We start from the raw sequence: 24884 nt of genomic DNA, 5'->3' as shown, positions 1-24884 counted from the left end.
GGTGGCGGGGCGGGGGGGGGTGGTGGGATGTGCAGAGGTCTGGTGCATTTGAGATCTTTTTTTTTCATGGTTCATAAAAGGCTGTTTGTGTGTTGTATCCTTGGGATGCGGAAGTAGTGGAATTTGAGGTGGGTGTGTCGTGTATGTGGGTAGGTAAGAGTGGGCCTTGCTTTGTACATATCTCGCCTGTTGTGGAAATGGGAATGTAATATGGAACAGGACGTGAATTTTGTATTACGTGCGAGTCCGCGTATCCAGTTTTTGAGTCATTTCAACTTGGTGATGTAGCGCCTTTTAGTCAGTCTGTGTATAATTGGCGTAGACTCTTTTTTTTGGTATGGAGGGTTACATGGACTGGGGATTCTGAACACCCTATCGGAAGAGGGCACTTTCAGAGTTCCGGATTCAAGCGTTAATAGGGGTCCGTTGGGAACGTCCAGTCGGAGCCAAGGGCAAGAAGAATGCGGAAAGCCATATCCTAGTGTGGACGGACTAGGAGTGTGAGTGTGAGTGGGGGGCGTAGAATGAACGTGACTACTGCACCGTGTGCTCAGCGGGGGAAACGTCTATCCCTGCATGAATATAAATGAGACTTCTTGGAAAACGAAACCGGGGAAATGGCTTCATCTCTCATTTCCTTTCCTTTCCACAAGATTGGATCCTTGAGCATGCTTCGCCCTGATTTTGCCTGGAGAGAGAGAGAATGAGTCCCGAAGATTCTGGCACCAAAAAGGTGGCCGCACTAGTAATGAAATTGAGCTGGTGCTTTTTTTTGGCTGTAATGCTATTTCCCCAGAGCCATGATACGTGAATTTCTGGCCAAGTTGAAATGAGTGTTTGTAACCAGGTTGTCGTCATTGGAGAGAGCTGCTGATCTTTTACTTGAATGGTTCTCCGGCAAACTATTGTTACTACTTTGCGACTTCGGATGAGTGTGTAGGTGGGTGGTGGTGGTCCAAGCCTGATGGCTGCCTCGGGCTGATGTAATGTGGGGTTTCCCTTGGGTAAGGCTGAGTATCAGGAAGACGATTTGACAGAGCATGCGTGAAATAATACCGCATGATAAAGCCCCATAATGTCGTCCAGATTGGGTTGCTTCGTTGTATTCGTCACGGTGGTGATTGGTCGGTCCTATGACTCTCGCCGCGAAGCAATTCAGAGGGCCGGCGTTCACGAGCGTTCAACCAAGGTTGGCCGACCTCGCGGGTGGGTGTTTGGAAAATCCTTTTTTGATAGGCGAGTAGCTGACTGGTATTTATAAAGTGGAGGAGGTCGATACTCTCTTTCTCCATTTCAACCATTTTCCAGTCGACATATTCATAATGGCAAACCTTACATCCAAAGCCGGCGCGAAGCGAAAGCCTGTCGACGAAGACGATGATGATGACGAGTTACTGCAAGAGATCATGAGTACAACAAGACCGTCGAAGCGGGATACTTCTGGCTTGAGAAAACCTCCTGGTGCTTACAATGGTCCAGCAAATGTCCCATCTGCTAACACTTCTCTAGTCCGCCAGTCCAATACTAGGGCTCCACCAAGGTCGAATGGATCAGGCTCCCAGACTGGGAAGCGGGATCCACCAAAGAGTTCGCCGATGTCTGCTGGTAGCAATCCGAATGGTGTCCAGAAGCCCTCTCACCGAAGACGTAGTAGTGGCCATCCAGCCATACCAGCACGGGTGTCTGCAGGCCAAGGTTCTCATGGCCGAGCAGATCATGACCAAAAGGTTCGAAGAACATTTAGACAATTGGTTCCAGCTGATACCAAGCCCAACTCCTCGGTCCTTGAGAATGAGCGTGCCCAACAGAATTCCAGAGTGGTCTCAAGTTCCAGGCTGCTGTATTCTTCTGTCACGTATCAGGATAGGGAGCGGCTGCCAGGAAATCAGCAACCAACCGTCGTGCCACGCATACCGGGACATATGGATGCGAATCAGCAACTTGGCCCGAATTACAGGAGGGGGTTGGACGACAATAGCAGGGGGTACACTCTGCTGCAGGACAATCGTATGGTTGACATGAATGCGCTCCCGATAGGCCAGCCTTCACATTTGCCAGCGACGTTCCCTCTTCCAGTGACGGTTTACCAGGATCCAAGGGGCCAGCAAAGAACTACCTTGCAGCCAGGTCAGCTACAAAATTTCGGTGAAGCCTACTCACCAGGTTTTCAAATCCAGGATCCTCGCCTAGCGACCGCATCACGACCAAGACTGCCTCCAGGCTCGAACGGAATGGCACAGGCGCCTGCAATAAGGCGTCGAAACCAAATGGTGCAAGTTGCTTATGCTTCTTTTGCTCCCTCACCTCCTGTGCAGCGTAGTATGCCTCCAGCCCCTATCATGGGCGCTCCCCAGCAAAACATACAAGCTACATGGCCGGTAGCAACGGCGACCTACCAGCCAGGAGGCTTCAATAACGTCGCGCAGCCACAACCTACTCTTGGCCAAGCAGGTTTTGGACTGCAGGAAGATCCATTTCGTTCGCCAGTGCAGCCGCAAAACCCATTTGGCTCGCTAGCGCAGATACAAGACCCATCGCTGATGCCAGCGCAAGTCCAAGGCCCATCGCAGGTGGACAACACAAGCTACCTTGCCATCTCCAACCGGCAGTACAATGACGGAGATTGGCAACAAGCCCATCGGTGGTCTATCGCCGGCACCGCAATGCCTCTACAGAACGAGGCTTTCCAAGCTCCTATGCCATCCGGTCAGCAAGACTTTAGTTCCTTCTTGAATAACCAGGCATCAGGATTCGGAGAGAACATGCCTTTGTTCGGAGGGCCTGCACAGCCTGTACAGCCTGCGCAGCCTCAAGCTAATGCTGAAGACGAGTTGGCATTGTGGGTGAATGGGTTTTCGCCGAATCCGCAAGCCTCGACGGGCCTTGAAAATCTAGACTGGCTAGATCCGAGCGAGCTGGGATCTGGGAAGAACAGAGCACAAGGCCAGCAATATCTAGGAGGAAACGGGATATAGATTGATGTCTCTTGCAAAATGAGAGCGATGGATATAGCTACCGTGTGGTGGGGGGACTTTGGGAAGAAAAAAATTGGTTCGTTACCGTTGTTGGAGGACAGATGGAAGCTTCTTGACCATTCTAGTATTTGTGATTTTTGGATTTGCAGATTCGAAGAAGCCGTAGTCTGGATTTGTTCGTGTACTTGTATTAATGACCTACTAATTACTAATACACTCCGTTGACATTGTGCTCCCCGTGTCAACCGAATATCCAATATCTCGATCTTAACAAGATCTTACACGCCACCTCCCCATCCCAGAACTATGTAGACTAGTGCGCCAAGTACTGTGTCCCAACCCAATGCCTTGATTGCATGGCCACCGTCCTCCAGTGATCCTCGAAGTGCCGCGGGACTAAAATCTTTTTTCATCATTGCCATGTTGGCAACCACGAATCCTCCAGAAATCGTGATGCATTTGACAACATCTGAGTCCTTGAGACTCATCAACGCCCAGTGCGGAACGAGCAGTACCGCTCTCGTTACTAGTAGAAGAACCATGAAAATCGAGTTAGAGCGGAGAGGTGGAAGAGCCAATAGGGATGCGTTGACCAGAATATTGGGAATCTGCAATGACGCGATTGGTTTGCGGCGTTGCGGCGCAGCAACAGGTTTAGCAGGATCCTTTGAAGTTTGCGCAGGTGCAATATCGGGAGAAGAGAGGTGGAGCTGGATGAGAAAAAGCGAGACTGCAAAGGAGATGGGGAGGGTTTGGCTGAGCAGTATGTAGTTGCGCATTGTGGATGCGTCGTAGTTGCGCGCTCTCGCTATTCATCTGTTAGCAAACCCAGCACCGTGTTAGATCTGTAGATATTACCCTTCTGAGCCATGTAGATGTTCCAGAACCATGTTGCCAGGATTGCTGCCTCAGTCCACGCAGCGTTGGGTGCATTCTGGACGAGCTCTTGGCCGAAATCATGGAAAAGCGTCGACTCCAACATCCAACTCTTCAACTGCTCTATGTTCACAGCGCCCAAACTTGAACTCTTTTTTCCGCTCCATTCTAGGTAGTGTGTAATGAGGAACATGAGCATGTGGTAAGCTAACGTTGCAAAGCTCAAAGAAGCAATGAAGGCGTATATTTTGACATGACGCGCACGCGCCGCTAGGGCTGCATTGCGTGTTGTATCTTCCTTTGCGGCTGGCGTGTTGAATATGCTCGAATACTGAGAGTAAAGTGAATAAGTGGTGGATGTTGTCGCGTAAACCGCTGCGACAATGTACGAGAGAAATATGGCGGTGCCGATGTAGCTGTTTGGCGGCGTGGAGTAGTACACCAACTCGTTATACCCGGGGATCTCCATGGTGATACGACAATGAAAATGGGTTAGTAAAGATTGAATTGAAGAGGAAATGCGCGGGATTGTCTGATTTTCATATTTATGTGGCCAGATGTAATGTTTCAAAGTATGCGATGAAGCCTGACGTCATGATACAATGGTTGTCTGAGAACCCGACTGTCGAGACACTTCGGCTACTCTTTCCCTCTGACCAGCACTACGGTTGTAACATCCTGAGGTTTTGAAGACACTGCGGAATGCGGTCCGTAGTATCTTCATGTCAGTTGTTGTGGCGTTCGGCCAACAACATGGTACCATGATTGAGGCTGTGCACTCTTAAAAGCATAGTTATTGCGGCTGTGCACTTCTGAAACCTGCAAATCCCTGTCAAGAACCTGTTAAGGTTCATAAACCATAGCTAGTATATGGACCGTGTTGCCTCTTTCCTCTGTTCAACAAGTAGAAAAACTGGTTCTTGAGTCATATCAGTTGTTCAGCCGTGAGCTGGCGGCCATCGTGCTTGATACAGAGAAAGTAGGCAGTCCAGGCTTGAAACTGCAGGACGTATCTTTGTTATGGTCTTCAATCTCATAATGAATCCAAAAGCAGTTCAACAAGCTGATGATCAGAGGCCACTCGCCTCGGCGGGGTGAGGTCGCTTAGTGTGAACATCAAATCACGTGCCTGTCAACTAACCGCGTCATGTACCACACAGCTGGGGCTCCATATTGGACCTACACTAAACCCAGAATACATGGATCTTACCCTAACATGTGACTCACACCTTTATGCACTCAGCCAAGTTCATACTAGATCACATGTCGTCCAATAGGAGACCAGGGGTACTCCCGCTAGAATGCAGCTTCCCAGCATTCTGCCAAGACATCAGGCACCCAGAACCGTATTTGCACTTATAAAAGAACGTCCTGCGCCGTATCCTGAAAGCTCCTACATCCAACCTCAGAATACATCTTGAGGCACGATACTCAAGACAACGCTCAATCCAAAGCATCCTCTTTCGACGACATCATTTCTCGTGGATCTCGATCTGTATCCGAGAAGGCACTGTCACCATGAGCTATAACACCGTTTGCGGGTGTTATATCTACAATCCAAAGGCTCAAACACGCACCTACTTGCCGCAGATCAAGCTTGATGCTCACACAACAATATTGTCAACAGCATCTCGCACGGTGCTGACGCAAACATTTGTCAACCAATCAAAAGAGTCGTTGGATGAGATTAGGTATGCCGTCTATCCATCATGAAGACCTGCAGTGCTATGACTAACCTCTGACACACAGGTATGCCTTTCCATTGTACGATGGCGTTAGTGTCGTCGACTTCTACTGCCAGGTCGGGGAGCGCACAATCTATGGCCTGGTAAAAGAGAAGAGCCAAGCCAAGAAGACTTACAACGAGGCCAAAGAACGAGGCAAAAACGCTGCTTTACTGGAACAACTGCCTGATGCCGCGGATGTCTTTACAACTACCATCAGCAATATTGGGGCAGGCTCATCTGTCCGCATGACTGTCAAATATGTACAGGAGCTGAAGCACGATGCTGAGGTCGATGGAGTCCGTCTTACCATTCCTACAGCGATTGCCCCGCGGTACGGCGGATATCCTGGGGATTTACAGAAAACAAACACAGCCATTGACTCAAAGGGAATGTCAATCACAGTTGACGTCAGCATGGCCGAAGGCATTCCAGTCAAGAAGATCATCTCTCCTTCTCACCCTATACAGGTCACCCTCGGTTCATTATCGACCAGTACTGCTGATGAAGACCCGTCTCTCTCTAGAGGCTCAGCCTCGCTTGCCCTCGATACCGCGGAGCTCGAAAAGGATTTTGTTCTTCAAGTGGTTGCAAAAGATGTCGGCGTCCCTCAAGCAATCTTGGAAACACACCCAACGCTGCCAAACCAGCGCGCATTGATGACGACATTGGTACCCAAGTTCAACATCAAGTCGCAGAAGCCAGAGATTTTTCTCATTGCAGACCGCTCTGGTAGCATTTGTCATCAGATTCCAACTCTCGTGGCAGCGCTCAAGGTGTTTTTGAAGTCGATACCCCTCGGCTGCACGTTCAACATCTGCTCTTTTGGAAACACACACGAGTTTCTTTGGAACAAGAGCCAAATCTACGACGAAGATACGCTAGAGAGGGCTATAAAGTAAGTAACCAGTGTTCATCGTCTAGGAAATTACACGGCAGCTTTGATCCAGCTACAGAGTGCTAAAACAGGAGATATCTATTCAGAAAGATTTCCATTTTCCAACTGCTTACTATATTCGAGGATTTTACTAACTCTTGCACAGCCACGTTAATACCTTCGCTGCCGATTTCGGCGGAACAGAAACGCTTAGTGCTCTTCAAGCATGCTTTAAAGCGCGAAGTACCGACAGCCCAACGGAGCTCATATTACTCACCGATGGCGACATTTGGTCTCAAGAAAATGTTTTCGAGGTCGTATCCCAGGAGGCCAAGAAGGGTGATGTTCGTGTCTTCGCCTTGGGAATTGGTGATGGCGTATCTAGTTCCCTGATTGAGGGAATTGCAAGGGCAGGACGAGGCTTTGCTCAGATGGTCGCTGATAATGAGAAGCTGGACAGCAAGATTGTCCGGATGGTAGGCACAAAGACCCAGACCTAGCGAAACAGGCAACTAATACTCGATAGCTGAAAGGAGCTCTCACCCCGCACGTAAATGACTATCGTCTGGATATCAAATACGAAGATGACAGCATCGACAGTGTGGCCGACAGTCTTCGTGTACACTTGGAGATGAGTGACTCGGGCAATAAGACCAAGGGCGAAAAGGAGACCGAGAAAAAGCCCATTTCACTGTACGATCCTGAAGCCAAGGAGGGACATCCCAAGGACGACGAGGACGATGGGTTCATGAATTGCCCAGAACTCAAGCGTCCGGCACCATTGCAAACACCTCACGAGATCCCGGCCCTTTTCCCATTCCACCGCACTTGCGTCTACTTGCTCATGGCTCCCGAGTCCTCCCATCTCAACCCCAAAAGCGTGATTCTAAGGGGCACCTCCCCACAAGGCCCCTTGGAAGTTGAAATCCCTGTCCAACAGCGCCAGGAGCCTGACGAGATGATTCACCAGCTGGCTGCACGGAAAGCACAGCAAGAGCTCGAAGAAGGCCACGGCTGGATTTCCGACGCTACCTTGGACGATACCGGTGTACTGTTGAGAGAAAAGCATCCAACTGCATACGCCATGTTAAAGAGACGCGAAGCCGTTCGTCTGGGCGTCGAGTTCCAAGTTGGCGGGAAATTCTGCTCCTTTGTGGCCGTCGAAGCCAACGAAGCCGAGATAGCGAAGAGGCGGCAAAAAGCCCTCTCGTCAACCATGAGCGGATCGACCAGCCAAGACGAAGAAGACTGGGAAGTCATTGAAAACCGTAAGTACAGAACCCATCTCATTGCCCCAGACACGTGAATGTAATACGGCCCAGCACCCCCAAGCGCAAAATATGAAGCACCCCGAAGAAAACTTGCCAGCAAAGCACTACGTAAGATCGCACCCAGCACCACTGCGGAAATGGGCAAAAAGAAGCGTCGCAAGCGGCCATCCACATCCACACGCGATCCGTGGACTACGAAAAAGAAACGGAGGGTAACTAACAATACTTTAGTTCATTCGAGCGGCTCCCGTGTAAGGGGATCTATGACGGGCCTCGGATTCGGCAGGGGAGGTGGTATGGGCAGAGCAGCCGCGATGGGCGGCTTCCGAAGCGGTTTTGCAAAGTTTACGGCCGCGGTATCGGAACAAGCGCAAGAAGAGAAAGAGGAATCTGACGAGGAAATGGGCTTTGGGCTATTCGACGATGATGATGGCGCCAGCATACCTTCCGCTTGTAAGTCCATGCATCCATGCATCCATCGATACCAGAAGGATGGAAACCTCTCAGATACTAACGCAATACACAGATGCACAACCACCAACACTATTGGCATCCGCAGCACCATATTCGCCCGCGTCACCAGGTTATTCGGCTGCTTCGCCCGTGCAGTCCCCTGGCTCAGCACGAGGAAACGCACTCGGCTCGCCGATATATGCGTCTGCTTCACTAGCATCAGCACCAGCACCAGCAGGGATAAATAGCCAACACTTCGCTCGCGGGGGAACAGAACGCGAAGAGAAAAAAGATGAAGGTTTGTGCCAATCCCTTCTCTTCCCTTGCCCTGCGTATCTCCTCGAAACTAACAACTTCCAAAGAACCACTCCTCAACCGCATAATCTCGCACCAATCCTTCGCCGGCTCCTGGTCTCAGAGCTCCACTTTCCCCTTCCACGACCTGCACCTCGACGCTGCTGCCGTGGCCTCCGCCGCCCGCGGCTTCGCAGCCGATGCAGCCATCGCAGCGGGGGATGTGAGTGATGCAGAGCGCATCTTGGCCACGGCGGTGATTATCCTGTTTCTCGAGAGGAAAATGGCAGACGACGAGGAGACGTGGGAGTTGGTGGTTGAGAAGGCGAGGGCGTGGCTTGGAGATAAGGTAGTGGATGAGAAGGGGTTGGACGAGGTGTGGCGGGTTGCTGGGGAGTTGGTCGGGGCGTAGTTTTTCTTTCTCTCCTGTCTTCTGGAGTAAGCGAGTATCTTTCCTTAGTGTTGCTTTGGACATGGATCTGGACGCTCAACTGGACAGTTTTGTCCAAAGATAAGTAAGTACTTACATGATTTCACGAGCACGGTGTGAAAAGTATGCGTAACCAACCACAACTTCACGCGTGCTCATTTCTCTACAATGCATGTGTAAAATAACTCAGACTTTACAATATACTATCACGCTATCATATATCTTTTTCGGTGAATGCAAATCGAAAAATAATAACAAAGAACAAGACTTTGAAAGCTTTCCTCGTACACACGGCATCTCACTAGGAAAACATCCCACTACTTTAATCGTACAAACCATGTTCAACTGAGAGAGAGAGAGAGAGAGAGAGAGAAAAAGAAGACACCCGAAACCTAATAATGACAAACGTTCTCAACCACATTCCCGGTGCAGATTGCCTGCGAAGATGTCGATGGCTGCTGCTGATTGAATCGCCCAACTCCAATACGATTGAAAAGAGATATGTCGACGTTGCTTAGAATGCCTGGCAAAAACATGGATTAACGACATTGCCCCGGAGACGTTCAAATTTTTTTTTACTTGTCTTCAAGCAGGGGTTGCGTTTCGTGGCTGTCTCCAGCGCCGCCCTTCTTCTTCTTCTTACCGCGCTTCTTTCTCCTCTTCTTGTTCCCGCCTTTGCCACCCGCATGCGACGATTCCGTCTCCGAGTGCTTGTCGTCATGACCGTCGGCACGTTTAGCGGCAGCCTTGTCTTCCGAATCGCTAGAGCTCGTGGTTTCGAGAACAATCTTCTTGATACCATTGACATCGACAATGTTCTCGGAAATACTGCCACTCCGAGCAGTATGGCGTCTGACAGGACTGTTGGAGCGCGTACGAACCGAGTGTAAAGAGGCAATGGTACTGACAGAGCGGGACCGGCCTCTTGAACGACCATTATCGCTGGTACCACTCCTGCCTAGTTGGCGGGAAGATTCGTTGTCACCGCCCCTGCTCTTGGGCGAAGTAGAGGCATCGCCATACGCCCTTGTAGCAGACCGTCCAGACCGTCCAGACCTCCAAGACATACGGTCGCCATTTGAAGCCATTGTGCCATATCCCACAGCCACACTATGAACGCCGTCGCTCGCCTCTCGCCCAGCGGATGCCAACAGGCCTTCGCCAACTCCGCCCTCGGGAGCGTGCGAATGCTGGGAGGTCACGGAACCAATATGCGTGGTTTCAGCTGGTCCCCGGTCGTGTTCTGGTATCGTCTTGGGGATGTCTGGGCCTGCCATGTTGGCCGCTCCAGGCTTGATCTTGACCGTGTTGATGCGGGTTTGCTTAGGTCGGGTGGCGGCGTTGGAGGGGCCGAGGTGCTTCAGATGCTCAATAACCGAAGGATCGTCACTGCGCAGAGGCGACATGGGCGCCTTACTACCGCTGCTACGACGTCGCAGGACGAAAGAAGCCTTGGGGTGGCCGTCGGGCATTTCAGGTAGTGATCTGTTGCGCCGGGCGGCTGAGCCGTTCTGTTCGCCATCCGTTTCGTTGTCAGTGCCTAGAGCTTCGGATGCCTTGCGCGAGATGTCGCTAATGATTTTGCCTCGGGGAACGCGGGCGCGCGGGGCGGGCGCCATGCGGCGGATTGCCTTGTGGACATCAATGAAGACGTCGGACTCGTCAATGATTTCCCTGCTCAGAGTTAGTGGTAGCTTGATACTCATGGTTTGTTGACTCACTCTCCAATGAGCTCTTCAATGACGTCTTCGAGGGTGACAACGCCAACAGCTCCGCGAGCCTCGGCAGGATATTCCGACACCAAGACCATGTGGGACTTGCCCTCCTGGAAGAAGTTGAGAATGTCGAGACAGCTGGTCTCGGGGCGCGTCTCGGGAAGGGTAGCCAAGGCAAAGTCGCGTACGCGGAGTGCATCCTCGGGGTCATAGGTGATGAGCATCTTGACAAGCAGCATGCCGACAAAGTTGTTCTCGTTCTCGGGGGTGTGGATTGGGATACGCGAGTATCCGGCAGAGAGAATGCTGTCCATCATCTTCTCGTCCAGAACTGTGTCGGACGACATGGTGAAGACGTCCTTCATGGGCGTCATAATGTTACCCACGGCCTTTGCCTTGAGGTCCAAAACGGCGGTGATGATGGTCACCTCGTCTTCGTTGAGGCGTTCATGCTCAAGTCCGAGCGACTGGTGCAGGCTGACCAGCGTCTTCAATCCGCCCTTCTTGTACACGGTGCCGTGGTCCTCGCCGAGTAGAAAGTCGAGAAGTTTGGCGGTGGGCCAGGCGACAACACCCATGATGTACATGAGACCAAGGACAATGGGTGCCATGGCTGCGCCAATGGGGAGGCCGTAGCGAACGCATATCGACTGGGGGACGACCTCGCCGAAGATGACTGGAGCACATTAGACACAGTCACGGTGACGTTGCATGGACGATGCGTACCAATAAGTACAGTGGAACTAACGACTGCAGGCCAGCCTCCACCGAGGGACCTGTCGAGCACGATGGGCAGCGTTTCGTTGGTGATGACGTTACTCAGCAGCAGCGTGACCAGGACCCAATGCTTGCCGCGCTCGAGCAGCTTGAGCACCTTTTTCGCGTTTTTGCGCTCGTGTTTCTCGCCCGACGAAGCAAGGACCTGGAGGTAGATTTCGTCTTGGCCCATGAGGCTGGACGGCAGCTGTCAGCGACGGGTGCACAAACGGCGGGACGTGGTCAAACTCACGCGATGGTCAGACCGGCGAAAACACCGCCTGCCAGGACCAAGGCGACGGCAATGCCTAGGAACAGCCAGAGCTGGGGGTCATCGGCGCCCTTGGGCAGGTCTTCGTCGGCTTGGTGGAGTTGGTGGAGGGCGATTGCGGCGCCGCCAAAGGGCATGGGAAGCGCGGCGACCATGGGCGCGAAAGCATGGCAGAGGCCGATCAAGGCCAGGCGCGCCATGCGCAGAGACGAGCCATTGGGGGTACGGAGGGGAGAAGCGCTCATGGCCATGGCCATAGCTAGGAAGATGCAAGCACCTGGACGCGGCGGCGGGGGGGTGGATGAGGGCTGGCTACGTCTAAGAGGCAGCGAGGAGAACTGGCTGAGGAAGAGGCTTTGTGGCGGGTGCACAAATAACCCCAGCGGAAGCAGCGGTTTGGGCGGCCCGTGCGCGAGCCATGGGCGGCCCTAGCACCCAAGGCACAGGTTGCGGCATTGCCCAGCTTTGGGCCCAACAAACCGACGACGCTCTCCGCCATCCGAATGTCGCGGGATGCAGCCGCCAAGCATGCACCGCAGGGCTGCATGCGGGGCGCTTTTTCTGTTATTTGAATACATGACTTGTGTGCTTTGCCTGCGCAGGAACACGCCCTGCATTGGCATAGTGAAAGCATGGGTGGTGCGCTAAGCTCCACCCGCCGTGGGAACCATCTTGGAACTTACCGCGTCATAGTGCATTTGCATTTGCCTCATCGGTGCTCACGTAAGTGGCTGGTGCGCCGCGAGGCCCGTGGCTGACGCGTCACGTGAGAGGGCGCTGAGCGAGCGCGCAGAGGGTCTGAGCGCCAAGCGGTGCGCCAGCGCTAGTGCTAGTGCCTTGGGAGCAGCCGCCCGACATCACGTGACGCCACGCGCATATCAGCCGTCTCCGCGCTGCAGCCAGGCTGGAGAGCCGCCGTTAGCCGTATCATCCAACCGCACATCCGTCGGCTCACCGGCCACGCCCCCCATGCCTTTCCTTCATGTATCACGGACACACGCCTCGCTTTCGGTCCTGACGCAGTCATGGCTTCCAAAGCTCCTTCAATCCGTGCATTGCCACGCTGCCTGCTGCGTCCCCGCGCCCACGGCCGCTTCCAGTGCAGGCCGTACTCTGCCGCCGCCCCAGGTGCGCGTCTCAACGGCACAGTCGAATACGACACGACTCCCATCCTGCATCACACGGCAAAGTCGACGCTCTCCAACCCCGAGCTGCCCGCCGAGATACGGAGCGGCCAGACAAAGCGCATCAACCTGTACACCGCCATCAATGAGGCCCTTCGACATGCGCTGCAGACGGACGAGAGGGTCATGGTTTTTGGGGAGGACGTCCAGTTTGGCGGTGTCTTTCGGTGTACCATGAACCTGGCTGGCGACTTTGGCACGGAGCGTGTCTTCAATACTCCATTGAGCGAGCAGGGACTGGTGGGCTTCGCGATTGGTGCCGCCGCCGAGGGCATGAAGCCCATAGCAGAGGTCCAGTTCGCCGACTACGTCTTTCCTGCATTCGACCAGATCCACAATGAAGCCGCAAAGTACAGGTACCGATCTGGAACCACTGGCGTCAATTGCGGTGGGCTGGTAATACGCATGCCAACAGGTAGCGTTGGACACGGTGCTCTGTAAGACACTTGTCAGGCCTGTGCTGCACACGCTAATGCGAATTCCAGTTATCACACACAATCGCCAGAGGCTCTCTTCACCCACACGCCTGGTCTGCGCGTTGTGATACCCCGATCACCCGTACAGGCAAAGGGCCTTCTCCTCTCCGCAATCCGCACCAATGACCCGGTCATCTTCATGGAGCCCAAGATCCTATACCGCGCTGCTGTTGAGCAAGTCCCAGTCGATGCGTACCACCTTCCTCTCGACAAAGCCGAAGTCCTCAAGACGGGCAAGGACGTGACGATTGTATCCTACGGCACCCCGCTATACACATGTTCTGCCGCCATCACAGCAGCAGAGAAGGATTTTGGATGCAGTGTTGAGCTGATAGACCTCCGGACCATATACCCCTGGGACCGCGAGACGGTACTAGAAAGCGTGAAGAAGACTGGCAGAGCCATTGTAGTTCACGAAAGTATGATGAACGCGGGTGTTGGCGCTGAAGTTGCCGCGACCATTCAAGAAAAGGCGTTTTTGAGGCTAGAAGCGCCGGTCAAGCGAGTGACGGGCTGGGCCACCCACACTGGCCTCATGTTTGAGCAATTCATCATTCCCGACGTTACCCGTGAGTTATGTTTCAACCACCAATCATCTTGTGCTGACTTGAACAGGTGTGTACGACGCCATCAAAAAGACATTAGATTATTGAAAAAAGATACATGCCGCTTTGAGAGCGATTTTCCATCTGATGTGTACTCTTGACGAAATTCCTACTGTGACGAATGTGCATTCTAGCACTGTGTAAGCAGCGCCTACAAGCCAATCATGAAAACAATTCTCTCACAGCAGGCCCTTGCTCTCTGGGCGGTCCAATAGCCCCCGTTGGTGGCTCCACATGGCCGTCTCAGTCTCGGTTTCCCCGGATTTCGCTTCCACCCCCTAGCGGCGGGAGTTCCCTGCGCTAACAAACTGGTACCGCGTCGTCCCCACCCCAAAGCCTCTTAGTATGCACACGTCATGACTTTTATTTTTACTTTTGATTCTTGTCCATCAGAGACAAACTATAAAATCTACCTCTACGTCACAGCCGTCATGGCGTGCCAAACTATATATCCAATCAATATACGTAGCCTATTTGCCTCCACGTCAATCCCCATTCTTCTTCTTTCAAGCCCTCTTACACCACCGTTTCACCGTTCCAAGCTGAATACGTCTTTTCTTTACTTTTGAGTAATACAACTTGAAGATCCTGCAAAGAAAAAAAAAGATGGCCAGTCGCACATGGACACCCCTGCTCCGCCACGCTCTGCGCGTCTCGCACCGTAGCGTCCCCGCCGCATCCGCGCGCCGCTTCTTGAACACCGAGACAGCACCGAGTCTGTATGCAGCGCGTGCAAAGGTCGTGGGTGCACGAACAGGGTACGTCTGAAGTCCCACGTGTCAAACACACATGTGTGCATGCATGCATGCATACAGTATACCGGATAAAGAGACACAGCAAAACTAATACATACATGCCCACACAGCCATGTCGACGGCGAAAACCTCAAAATCGACCTGACCATGGCGAAAGCACTCGGCGGAAAGGGGGACGAGGGAAAAACAAATCCAGAGGAGTTATTCGCTGCAGGATATGTACGTTCTCTCTTTTCCTTTTCCCTTCCTCTTCCTCCTCCTCCTCCCCCTCATCATTCACTTACGCATAACCTCCCCAGGGCGCATGTTTCCAATCCGCAATGAACGCCTGCGCGCCCTCTCTCGGCATCAAAATGCCATCCACACCTGAGGATTCCATTGTCGAGTCGACCGTCGAGCTCGTCGGCAGCATGAAGGACCTCGATCTAGGTTTGCGCGTGCACCTGCATGTCAAAGTGCGGGGGCTCTCGCAGGCGGAAGTAGAAAAGGTTGTGGAGAAGGCGCGCAGCGTGTGTCCGTATAGTCGGGCGACGGCGGGGAATGTGTATACGAGGATTGAGTGTGAGAGTATGTAGATGTGTGAGAGTGTGGAGACTGGAATTTGGAATTTGTTATCATGTGCTTTCCTAGTACATATGTAAAGTGTAGGGATATATGATGTTGCCATACACTCCAGCCCTAAGTATGCATCTATCAATCATTTCCCCCCTGTTTCTCCGTCAACTCCAAAATCCCCAACACGCAATATGTACACGTCCACCAACAACAACAATCTAAAGCTTCACCTCCCTCTCCCCTCCCTCCACAACAGCAACCAACACACCCTCACCCATCTCCTCGCCTTCCTCAGCCCCAAAAACCCAGCTCACCCGTCCCCGCCGCCCACTCCGCACTTCCAACTCCATCTTCATCTGCTGCACCACGCACACGACGTCGCCCTCGCTAATGACATCGCCCTCGTCCACCAGCACCTCGACGAGCTTACCCGGAAACGGGATGATGATGTGCGAGGCATCAGCGGGGTTTCCGCGGCGATGCAGCGATGTTGCTGCTGCGGCGCTGGCGGATGTTGAGGTTAATGTCATTTTATACGGTGTTGATTGTGAGGCGGCGGCGCTGGAACTGCATGGTGCTGTGAAGACGATGTCGGCGGTTAGGGAAGCGGGGAAATCGTTGCGTAGGACGCGGGTGATTTCGACGTGGTGCGGTGCTGTTTGCACGGTGGTGCTGGTAGGAGATGTAGGTTCGAGGCTAAGGGACCATGCGTCTCCTTTTCTGAAGAGAGGCGCGCTTGGCGCGATACCCCCCGTGGAAAGCAGACTTGATGCTGTGCTTTTCAATTCATCACCCTCAAGTTCGTTTGTGCTCTGCAGAGCGTAGTTCTGGCTTTGCTGCAAAAGTTGTGCGGATACGGTTTCCAGCCACCGTGTGTCGCATCTCCCCGCGAGGAAGTCTGGGTGCGAAGTTATGGCTTTGAGGACGTTGGTGTTGGTTTTTACGCCAACTATCTGCGTGTCGTGCAGGGCGCAGATGGCTTTTCGCACTGCGGCGTCCCATGAGGAGGCGGTGATGATGATTTTGGCGATGAGACTGTCGAAGTCGGGTGAGACAATGGCCGGGCGACTGCTGATGAGGTGCGTATCTACGCGGATACCATTGCCAGTCGGAAACTGGAAAGAAGTGATTTTACCAATCGAGAGAGTCCAGTCGCTTTCGACGTTTTCGGCCGTGATGCGTAGCTGGATTGAGTGCGCGGCTGGGGGTTTCTCTGGGTCCCGCGCGGTGGTAGGTAGACTGCAGTTTTCCAACGTGGCACCTTGGGCGAGGAGGAGCTGGGCTTTTACAATGTCCGTCATGGAGATGGATTCTGTGATGGTGTGCTCGACTTGCAGGCGGGGATTGACTTCTAAAAAGTAGTATTCTTTTGATATTGGGTTGACGAGGAACTCGAATGTGCCGAGCGAGAAGTAGTTGACCTGGAGCGTCAGTTTAGTGTCGAATACAGGACTGGTACTCTAACATGTTTTGCCATTCTCAAAGCATCTTCAATGATACTTGCAATCAACTTGCGGTCAGGGACGAGGCTTGGTGCTAACTCGACAACCTTCTGATACCGTCGCTGGATACTGCATTCGCGCTCCCACAGATGCGTCACGCTGCCGGTGCCATCACCGATGATTTGGACCTCGACGTGACGGAATCCGTCAATTGCTGCTTTTTCAGCAAAAACCTGCTTTGACGGACTCTCTTCAACTGCTCGTTTGACCGACGAAGCCAGCTGCTCTTCATTGCGAATGAGGCGGATACCTCGGCCGCCACCTCCATCTACCGCTTTGACCATAATCGGGTAGCCGACTTGAGCGGCAAACCGCTGGACATGCTCGACTTGGTTAGTTGGCTGTTGGAGTGCTGGGGATATTGGAACGTTGCCTAGCAAATCAGTTGCCAGGCTACTAGGATTCTTGTAAGTATCACTCACATTCTTCAGCCAGCTGCCTCGCCTTGAGCTTATCCCCAGTACTCCTCAAGATACCCCAACCGGGTCCAACGACGACTGCGCCTGCTTCGTCCCATACTCTTTTGCTAAAGTCCTCGGATTCGGAAAGAAAGCCATATCCAGGATGCACAGCGTCGATTTGGTGTTGCTTGATAATGTCAATGAGCTTGTCGATGCTCATGAAAGTGGCGGCTGACGGGAGTTTGATTGCATGGGCTGCTCGTACGGCATGCGACTCGTCGCCTGAGATGTAAATGGCATACGTTTCGATATCGAGTTCTCGCGCGGTGGAGATGATCCTGGTAGCTATTTCTCCTCGATTGGCGATCAAGAGTCGCTTGATTGGTCTTTGTGGGGGTCGATCCATCTTCGTAGAGAGAAATGAACAATAGAATTCCTTATCGAAGAGATCCTGGGAGTGGCCGTCCTGGTTCTAGGAACACACAAACCATCAAACTTCAAGTGCCGGTACTTGGTTGTTTCAAAAACTCATGTCGCTGTAGAAGAGCAATTGCGCTGCAATCGTGGGACAAGGTATTACCGAAACTTCATAGCGTGAGCCTCTGCGGGGACATTGGAGATGCCTCGGCTACTTACTTACTTACCCCAACACGGCACGCCCGTCGGCACGGGTTGAGGTGATCAATCGCCATGTAATAACTGTACAGTTCAGCGTCAGCGTCAGCTCAGCGTCACAAGACTCTCCATCCAACGCTCTGTCATTCCTCTTCCTCCAAAATGGGCAGCGAGGACGAGAACCCCACAGCCAAAGACGCGTCGTCGTCAGTCGACGCCGCCAAAGCTCGACTCGAGCAAGTCAGCTCGCACATTGCGCCCAACACGCCCAAGCGACGGCGCAGAAAAGCCGCAGACTCAGATCTGCCCGCCGACTACTCGGATATCCTGGGGCACATCGCCACACTCCGCAAGAAGGCGGCTACGCCAGACCCGAGTAATAGAGGGTACCTGAGACAGAAGCAAGCGGGAAAGCTGTGGGTGCGCGAACGAGTCGACCAGTTGCTTGATAAAGGCAGCTTTCAGGAGGTGGGTAGTGTGAGTGGAACGGTCAAGTGGAAGCAAGTAGGGCCGTTGAAGGAAGAGCCTGAAGAGTTTGTGCCGTCTAACAATGTGCAAGGTATGATTTATGTGTTTGAGTAGTACTTGGTGGTGCTGGGCTGATGAATACAGGATTTGGAAAGTTGCGTGGCCGAAAGATTGTTTTTACGACGGATGACTTTTCGATACGCGCTGGCCATGCTGATGGCTCCATGATGGAGAAGACTGTGCGTATGACATGCGCTGTGTGGCGTAGATGCTGACTAGTATAGATTTACATGGAGAAAATGGCGATCGCCATGAAACTGCCCATAGTCAAGCTTGTCGATGGTTCGTCTGGCGGTGGCTCCATCACTACACTCCGCACTCTGGGACATTCCTACATCCCACCACTGCCAGTCTTTGAGCACGTTTTCAAGCAACTCAACATGGGCATACCGAATCTGGGTGCTGTCCTAGGCCCAGCGATTGGTTTGGGCGCTGCTCGAGTCGTTGCCTGCCATTTCTCCGTCATGGCCGCCGACATTGGGTCGCTGATCAACGCCGGCCCGTCTGTTGTCAAGAACGCTACGTTTGAAGAAGGCTTGTCGCTGACGGATCTCGGAGGCCCAGCTGTCCACTGTACAAACGGCACAATCGACAACCTAGCACCCAACGAAGCCGCCTGTTTCGAGCAGATCAGGACTGTGCTGAGCTACCTCCCCGACTGCGGCACAAAACTCCCCCCAACAATCGAGTGCTCTGACCCCCCTGATCGCATGTCGAAATCTCTCCGCTCCATCATCCCGCGAGCCAAGAACAGAATGTACAACCCGCGCACCATCATCACCGAGGTGGTCGATCTGGGCTCGTTCTTCGAGATTGGCGCTCTCTGGGGCACGACGGCGATTGTCGGTCTGGCGCGTTTCGCCGGCAAGCCCGTAGGCATAGTGTCGCTGAACTGCGAAGTCAACGCGGGAGCGCTCGACGCACTAGGCTCGCAGAAGATCACGCGCATGCTCCGGTTCCTCGATGTGTTCAACATTCCCCTCGTGCAGTTTGTCGATATCCCCGGTTATGCCATTGGCACCGTTGCAGAGCGCTCTGCAACCATGCGCCATGGCGTTACGCTCGCAGGGGCTTACTACAGCACCACCATGCCCATCTACAGCATCATTGTGCGCCGCGTGTACGGCGTAGCTGGCGGCATCATGCTGGACTGCCGCGACCCCCGCATGCGTCTCTCATGGCCATCAGGCGAGTGGGCGTCACTCCCACTCGAAGGCGGAATCGAAGTCGGGCACGCATTCGAGCTCAAGGAGATTGAGCGCAAAGAGGGCAAAGAGGCGCGCGACAAGCGGTACGCCGAGCTCGAGCTCGAGTACAGGCGGCTGATGAATCCAGTACGGACAGCCAATGCGTTTGGCATCGAGGAGATTATCGATCCGGCGCATACACGGCGGTGTTGCTGTGAGTGGGTGAATCACGTGTATGCGAGTTTGTTGCCTGAGAGGATTATGCAGAGGGTGGCGGGCACGCTGCAGCCGTCTTTCGCGTAGGTGGGTAGACGCTGGTTGAGGGTGGACATGAGAAGTAGATATGCCAAGCATTCCATGCATTCACCGGGAAACATGGATACTGCAGTCCAATCCGATCCATTGAGCTGCGTATTACCATCGTAGTGTTCTCATACTCACCGTGAACAATGATATATATGCAACTACAAGCTTCACCGTCTACTACTCGCTTCCCAACCAACCACTCTGCCCAGCTCTCTCAATGATATGCCCTCTCGCACGACATCCACGGCTTTACTTACCACACCAACTCCACCTCTTTCTCTTTCTCTCTCCCTTTCCTTCCCAGATATACCTCGACTCCGCCCAGCCCTCCATCCCCCATCCCCCATTCCCCATCCCCCATCTACCACCCCCCTACCCCAACCTCACCACGAACCAAAAACCCCAAGCTTAAATTCCTTTCGCAAAGCCCCCACCGTACCCCACACTCACCTTCCCAGACCATGACTCCTCACATGACCCTCACTCTCAAGCCTTCGCCAGTGGATGCAGTATATAAATTTTGTAAAATTGCAACTCACCATCGGTTTTGTAGTGTAGCGGTTATCACTCCGGATTCTGATTCGCTTGATGTCAGGAGATTTCCGGCAACCCCGGTTCGATTCCGGGCAAGACCTCTCTTGTGTCTTCTTTTTTTTATTTTTGCTGTTGATGTGTATGTGGTGTGAGTATATCTATCCACAGGTGTGTGTGTGTGTATGCATATTTTTTTGTTCATACAGAAAATGAAGTGCATGCATCAGTGTAGTAGGCTCAAGTTAAATTGGCGGTCATAGGGAACAAAATTCACTTTTGTCTATTTTTAATGCTCAATTGTACTCACAAAACAGCCAATACGAATTTGAATGCTTTTGAATGGATAGTTTTACTTGTGCAGGTCTCCAACAAGCTACTGCATTATCCATTGTTCCCCCAATGACCTTGCGTATATCTACCGCAACTTCACGTCCATTCTACGCCTTGCCACTACTCCCACAAATGTCCATCCACCTCTCCGTCTCCTTTTGTATCGCCTCCATCTGCATGTCAATCAACTTTGCCAGCAAAGTATTGGATGCATTTTTCCTCAAAACCTCGTTGCCCACTTCTAGCAACAATTTATTGACGTTAAGCTTGACAGCGCCAGCGCGTATGCAGCGCTGCATGACTGCCGGCGGAAAATCATTGGTGCCATGCAGTGCGATTCGCACGCGCTTGTTAATTTGTTCGTTGATGCATTCGAGGCGGTTATAGTGTATTTGGCCTTCGTTGGGACCCGCAGGGCCGTAGTCGCCGTGTACGTTGCCAATCGACGGGGCAAGAATGTCGACTCCGGCATTGATAAAATTGTCGACGTCTTTGAGGGAGGTGAAGAGCGCTGTTTGCGTCAGCAGTGAGCTGTGGCTCCAAACACATGCTCCCTGCCTTGGAGATCTCCTGTATCGGCAATTCCGTCCTCCCCACCCTCGATTCTTCCACTTTCAACCTCAACTGCAATACCCCGGTCTTGACACTCCTTTGTGAGTATCCTGGTCTTTTCTAGGTTTTCGGCTTCCTCGTAATGTGACATGTCCACCATGACCGAATCTACAGGCAGGGTTGCGATGATTTCCCGAATGTGCTCGACATCTTGTGCGTGGTCAATGTGCAGGGAAAGCGGTACGGTCGCTGTTTTGACGGCATGCGCTGCAGCGTGAGCGAGCAGAGGCAGTTGCTTGAGTGTCGATGGAAAGAGCTGAATTATCAGGGGAGATCGCTTCGATTCAGCTGCGCGCACCAGCGCAGTCAAGTGTTCAAGATTGTAACTGGCAAGTTTTAGTATTGTGCAACAATGCGACCAACACCACGCACGCAATCGCTGCCATGACGCCATATTGGCCTGCTTCTGCAGTATTGAGAATTTCCAAAGTGCGGTTCCGTTTGGTTGCTGCCATTGTATCTTTGCCCAATGGTTCTGTTAGAGTAGGAAATCCCACGAATACAAGTGGTGGTAGTTGTCAGTTCCGAAAGTTCCGACTAAACTTCATTCACACTCATAGCAGGGAGTTCGGGATAGCGAGTCGGGGATGATGCGGAGATGGTGGCTTCTAATTGGGGCCTGAAACGAGCAGCCGCGCGCTGCCACTGGATCATGTTGCTGGAAGTGCCGTGTGCGGAGACGGGTGTTCTGTGGGTATGCCTCGTTACGAGGCACGGCACAACATGTACCCCGCTTTACTCCTCATCGAGAGCCTCTACGACCCCATAGTGGACCTTGTGGAGAGCGGAAGCTTGCGTAACGGATCCCCATACCCCAGGTGCCCACTCCGGTTGCTCGTTTACACGCTGGGTCCGGCCCAACGGTTTGGTCTAGCTTGGTAATGGGTGCAAGAAGCCGCCTTGACCCGATTGTAAGCGATATCCGTTGAGATTGCCAGAGCATATATCTCGCCAGACATAGTCAGAGGGGGACTCGAGCAGCTTCGAATCATGATGCAGCCCGCCAGTAGTTGGCAAGGTCTGTGAGTAAAGACTTTGGTGGAAATTTTGTAATGTCGAGCGTGTGCTCCAAGAGATGTAGGATCGCCGTCTGCTTGACAGGGTCCTGCACACATAAGCCAGCTAAGCAATGTGAGCATGGTTCCATGACGTGTACAGCAAAAGCAAAGCTTACCAGTGTATATAGCTTGAACGTTGATCATGGCGCTCGGCAGATCATTTCCTTGATGCGACATGGCTATACCGCATATAGTCTCGACACTTTCATCCATGGCCCGTTGGCGGACTCGAAAGTCGTCGACACCCCCTATCGACGGCTGGTTGATGAGGACCAAGATGCGCCCAATGTGAAAACTCTGAATAGCAGCCGCATAGGACGGGGGATGGATCCAAATGGGCGTAAACAATGCACGAGGCCCAGGCGGGGGGCCTCGATAGACTGGCTGAAAAGCAGACGGAAGGGCGCGGTACCAGTCTTCCAGCGCCTGCAGCAGCTTCTTACCTTGGTCAATGCGCGTGTTCAAGTCATACTTTTTCTCATTTGCAGCAAAGTCTATGCATCTTCCCGAAATGTACACGATACGCAACGCCAACTCGTCAGGAGTCAAGTCCATCAAGCGTTTGGTGGGCCTCCATATCGTCAAGACGCGGCGCCCCTCGCGGAAAGCAACCCACGAGTCCTGACGCAGCCATTGCCACCAGGCCGCTCTCCGCAGCGGGTCTCTGCATTCGCCGTTGTTGTTCTGGCTTCGCTGGATCCAAAAGATGCCACGAAGGTGCCTCTCCCACGCCCCGTTGCTGTACTGGCCCTCCGAGTCCCACATTTCATATGTGCTGATGAGAATCGACGTGGAGATGATTTCCCGGGATTTGGGGTAGGATTGGTAGAAGAGGTTCTTGGAGAGGTAGTGCAGGGTTTCGTAGTAGTATTGCGTGGCAATCTGGATGAGCGGAGTGTGCAGGAGGTGCTTGCTGGCGGTATCCGGGTCGACAGGGTCCTGGAGATTGAGCTGGTGGAGCTGCGGCTCGCTCAGGAGCGCCATGTGGCGTGCGGAGACGGCAAGCAGGGATTTTAGCAGGCCCACATTATGGACGGCCAGAGCAGGCACAACCGTGGTGAATTGCTTGGACGGGTCGCTGAGGTCCAGAATGGGCGCTATTGTGCTGACGTAGTGCTTGAAAAGGACAAGCTCATCGTCTGTCATGGGTATAATGTCCGGAGAGTTCCACTGCTCGTGGAGTGGAGGCTCGGGATCGGCATGGTGCTCCGAGTGGGCAAACTGGGGGTCCGCGTTTGGCGGACCCGTGTCTGGGCTCTGGGGGCGCGAGAAGGCGGTGCGCTCGAGGTCGAGGTTGAGGTTGTACTTGTCAATGTTGTTGATGGCATCTTCGGCAAGCAGGTCGTAGTAGGCTAGGGGCGCCGAGTTGGGCGAGGGCAGCGAGTTGATGACGGTCGAGGGGGATTCGAACAAGAGCTCTGGCGAGTTCTTCCAGACCTGGGGGTCGATCTCGCGCGGCAGGGCTCTCTGCGAGGAGTCGGGCGACAGGGCAGAGGCGGCCGTGGCGGCGGCGGCATCGTCCTGGGCGGGCGACGTCGACTGGACCGAGCAGGAGGCAGTGCTTGGCGTGTCTGCGAGAACATCCTTTGGCGACGAGTACAGGCATTCCCGGTCAGACTTTGTGCATGTTGCGCAGCGGGGTCTGAGCTCGTCACATTTGACTCTTCGCCGTCGACAGGTCAGACTGGGGGGCGGGTTAGCAGGCGTCAGCAGACAGGACCGCTCACCGATAACGCGCGGCGGGCGGGCGGGCAGGCAGGCAGGCTGGACGCGTCGAGGCGACGGGCGTCGAGGAGAAGGATGCTTACCAGCCGGTAGTTGTGCGGAGGCCCTGCAGGCAAGGGCAACAGCGCCCCGAGTCAGCGATAGGGTCACAGGCGCGTCAAAGGAGCAGACTTACTCGCGCTCGCGAAGGGCGGGGCTTTCGAGGCTTCGGAGGGCCTGTCGAGGATGCGGGCATCACGAATGATGTTGTGCATGCTGGTAAGGCTTCGCTTCGGCCCTGACGGCGTGGGGAAACGCGAGGGGCAGACTAAGGGCGTCAGCTAATGGTAGCAGGAGTAACCATCATCATCATCGTCGTCGTCGTCATCCGCGAGCATGAGGTGGAGAGGGGGTGGGAGGGGGGGGGATGGAGGGATGGCATCGCGGCGAAGCTTAGTGGAGCAGCAGCGGCAGCGGCAGCGGCAGCGGCAGCAGCAGCAGCAGTGGTCGGTGTAGCGGTGACAGTGGTGGTGGTAGTACATACATGGACTTGGCGGCGACGGGCAGACGAGGCCGATGGGATTGTGGTTGCGATTGCGACTGCGACTGCGGTAGTGATGCGGATGCGGATGCGGATGCTGATGCTGCTGCTGCCACTGCGGCGGGCATCTGGAGCGTGTGGCAGCGCGCTTGGGAGGGGGGGGGAGGGGGAGAGGCGAAGGAAGCCCCGCGACGGTTGCCTAGCCTGGCTTGACGACGATGCCTTGGGTGCTTGCCTTGCCTTGCCTGGCCTGGCCGTGCCTTGTCTTGCCTCGACTTAACGCGCGACACGCTCCAACAACAACGCCCGCCCGGTGTGGCGGGGACTCGCAATTTATCAAACCACCGCC

The 24884-nt window shown here is 53.6% G+C and overlaps 10 protein-coding genes and 1 non-coding gene across 11 annotated transcripts; 6 read left to right on the top strand and 5 right to left on the bottom strand.

The window, feature by feature from the left end:
* Positions 1-1322: 1322 nt before the first annotated feature.
* On the top strand, positions 1323-2975 carry SETTUDRAFT_38901 (uncharacterized protein; the record flags this gene model as incomplete). Its single annotated transcript, XM_008025916.1, has 1 exon — positions 1323-2975. One exon carries the CDS (start codon positions 1323-1325, stop codon positions 2973-2975), a length of 1653 nt encoding a protein of 550 aa, XP_008024107.1.
* A 278-nt stretch (positions 2976-3253) lies between these two features.
* Positions 3254-4320, bottom strand: SETTUDRAFT_108159 (uncharacterized protein; the record flags this gene model as incomplete). The annotated part of the gene is made up of 2 exons (XM_008026079.1): positions 3254-3783; positions 3834-4320. 2 exons carry the CDS (start codon positions 4318-4320, stop codon positions 3254-3256), a joined length of 1017 nt encoding a protein of 338 aa, XP_008024270.1.
* Positions 4321-5266: 946 nt separating this feature from the next.
* On the top strand, positions 5267-9110 carry SETTUDRAFT_168628 (uncharacterized protein). The gene is made up of 7 exons (XM_008026078.1): positions 5267-5542; positions 5601-6473; positions 6619-6928; positions 6979-7720; positions 7955-8176; positions 8250-8474; positions 8539-9110. Exons 1-7 carry the CDS (start codon positions 5370-5372, stop codon positions 8880-8882), a joined length of 2889 nt encoding a protein of 962 aa, XP_008024269.1. The 5' UTR covers positions 5267-5369; the 3' UTR covers positions 8883-9110.
* On the bottom strand, positions 9097-11905 carry SETTUDRAFT_129996 (uncharacterized protein). The gene is made up of 4 exons (XM_008026077.1): positions 11625-11905; positions 11342-11568; positions 10622-11291; positions 9097-10574 (listed from the first exon to the last, which is right to left on the bottom strand). The coding sequence occupies exons 1-4, from the start codon at positions 11897-11899 to the stop codon at positions 9476-9478; spliced, it is 2271 nt and encodes a 756-aa protein (XP_008024268.1). The 5' UTR covers positions 11900-11905; the 3' UTR covers positions 9097-9475.
* Positions 11906-12637: 732 nt separating this feature from the next.
* Positions 12638-13970, top strand: SETTUDRAFT_149733 (uncharacterized protein). Its single transcript, XM_008026076.1, has 3 exons — positions 12638-13263; positions 13312-13871; positions 13918-13970. The coding sequence occupies exons 1-3, from the start codon at positions 12668-12670 to the stop codon at positions 13953-13955; spliced, it is 1194 nt and encodes a 397-aa protein (XP_008024267.1). The 5' UTR covers positions 12638-12667; the 3' UTR covers positions 13956-13970.
* Positions 13971-14513: 543 nt separating this feature from the next.
* Positions 14514-15359, top strand: SETTUDRAFT_149731 (uncharacterized protein; the record flags this gene model as incomplete). The annotated part of the gene is made up of 3 exons (XM_008026075.1): positions 14514-14665; positions 14773-14881; positions 14962-15359. 3 exons carry the CDS (start codon positions 14514-14516, stop codon positions 15235-15237), a joined length of 537 nt encoding a protein of 178 aa, XP_008024266.1. The 3' UTR covers positions 15238-15359.
* Positions 15360-15435: 76 nt separating this feature from the next.
* SETTUDRAFT_38896 (uncharacterized protein) lies at positions 15436-17526 on the bottom strand (the record flags this gene model as incomplete). The annotated part of the gene is made up of 3 exons (XM_008025915.1): positions 15436-16638; positions 16677-17092; positions 17142-17526. The coding sequence occupies 3 exons, from the start codon at positions 17524-17526 to the stop codon at positions 15436-15438; spliced, it is 2004 nt and encodes a 667-aa protein (XP_008024106.1).
* A 332-nt stretch (positions 17527-17858) lies between these two features.
* Positions 17859-19753, top strand: SETTUDRAFT_149730 (uncharacterized protein; the record flags this gene model as incomplete). The annotated part of the gene is made up of 3 exons (XM_008026074.1): positions 17859-18294; positions 18348-18442; positions 18488-19753. The coding sequence occupies exons 1-3, from the start codon at positions 17898-17900 to the stop codon at positions 19751-19753; spliced, it is 1758 nt and encodes a 585-aa protein (XP_008024265.1). The 5' UTR covers positions 17859-17897.
* A 546-nt stretch (positions 19754-20299) lies between these two features.
* On the top strand, positions 20300-20391 carry SETTUDRAFT_t125. The gene has a single exon. It is a non-coding gene; the product is annotated as a tRNA-Gln (tRNA).
* A 336-nt stretch (positions 20392-20727) lies between these two features.
* SETTUDRAFT_160688 (uncharacterized protein) lies at positions 20728-21687 on the bottom strand (the record flags this gene model as incomplete). Its single annotated transcript, XM_008026073.1, has 3 exons — positions 20728-21131; positions 21179-21558; positions 21605-21687. The coding sequence occupies 3 exons, from the start codon at positions 21685-21687 to the stop codon at positions 20728-20730; spliced, it is 867 nt and encodes a 288-aa protein (XP_008024264.1).
* Positions 21688-22220: 533 nt separating this feature from the next.
* Positions 22221-24250, bottom strand: SETTUDRAFT_160687 (uncharacterized protein; the record flags this gene model as incomplete). Its single annotated transcript, XM_008026072.1, has 4 exons — positions 22221-22354; positions 22407-23974; positions 24099-24121; positions 24191-24250. The coding sequence occupies 4 exons, from the start codon at positions 24248-24250 to the stop codon at positions 22221-22223; spliced, it is 1785 nt and encodes a 594-aa protein (XP_008024263.1).
* Positions 24251-24884: the final 634 nt, after the last annotated feature.

This window comes from Exserohilum turcica (assembly GCF_000359705.1).
Source record: "Exserohilum turcica Et28A unplaced genomic scaffold SETTUscaffold_16, whole genome shotgun sequence".
In the NCBI taxonomy this organism is placed as follows: domain Eukaryota; kingdom Fungi; phylum Ascomycota; class Dothideomycetes; order Pleosporales; family Pleosporaceae; genus Exserohilum; species Exserohilum turcicum.
The sequence above is the reverse complement of the archived record's forward strand: the minus strand, read 5'-3'. Positions and strand labels throughout refer to the sequence as shown.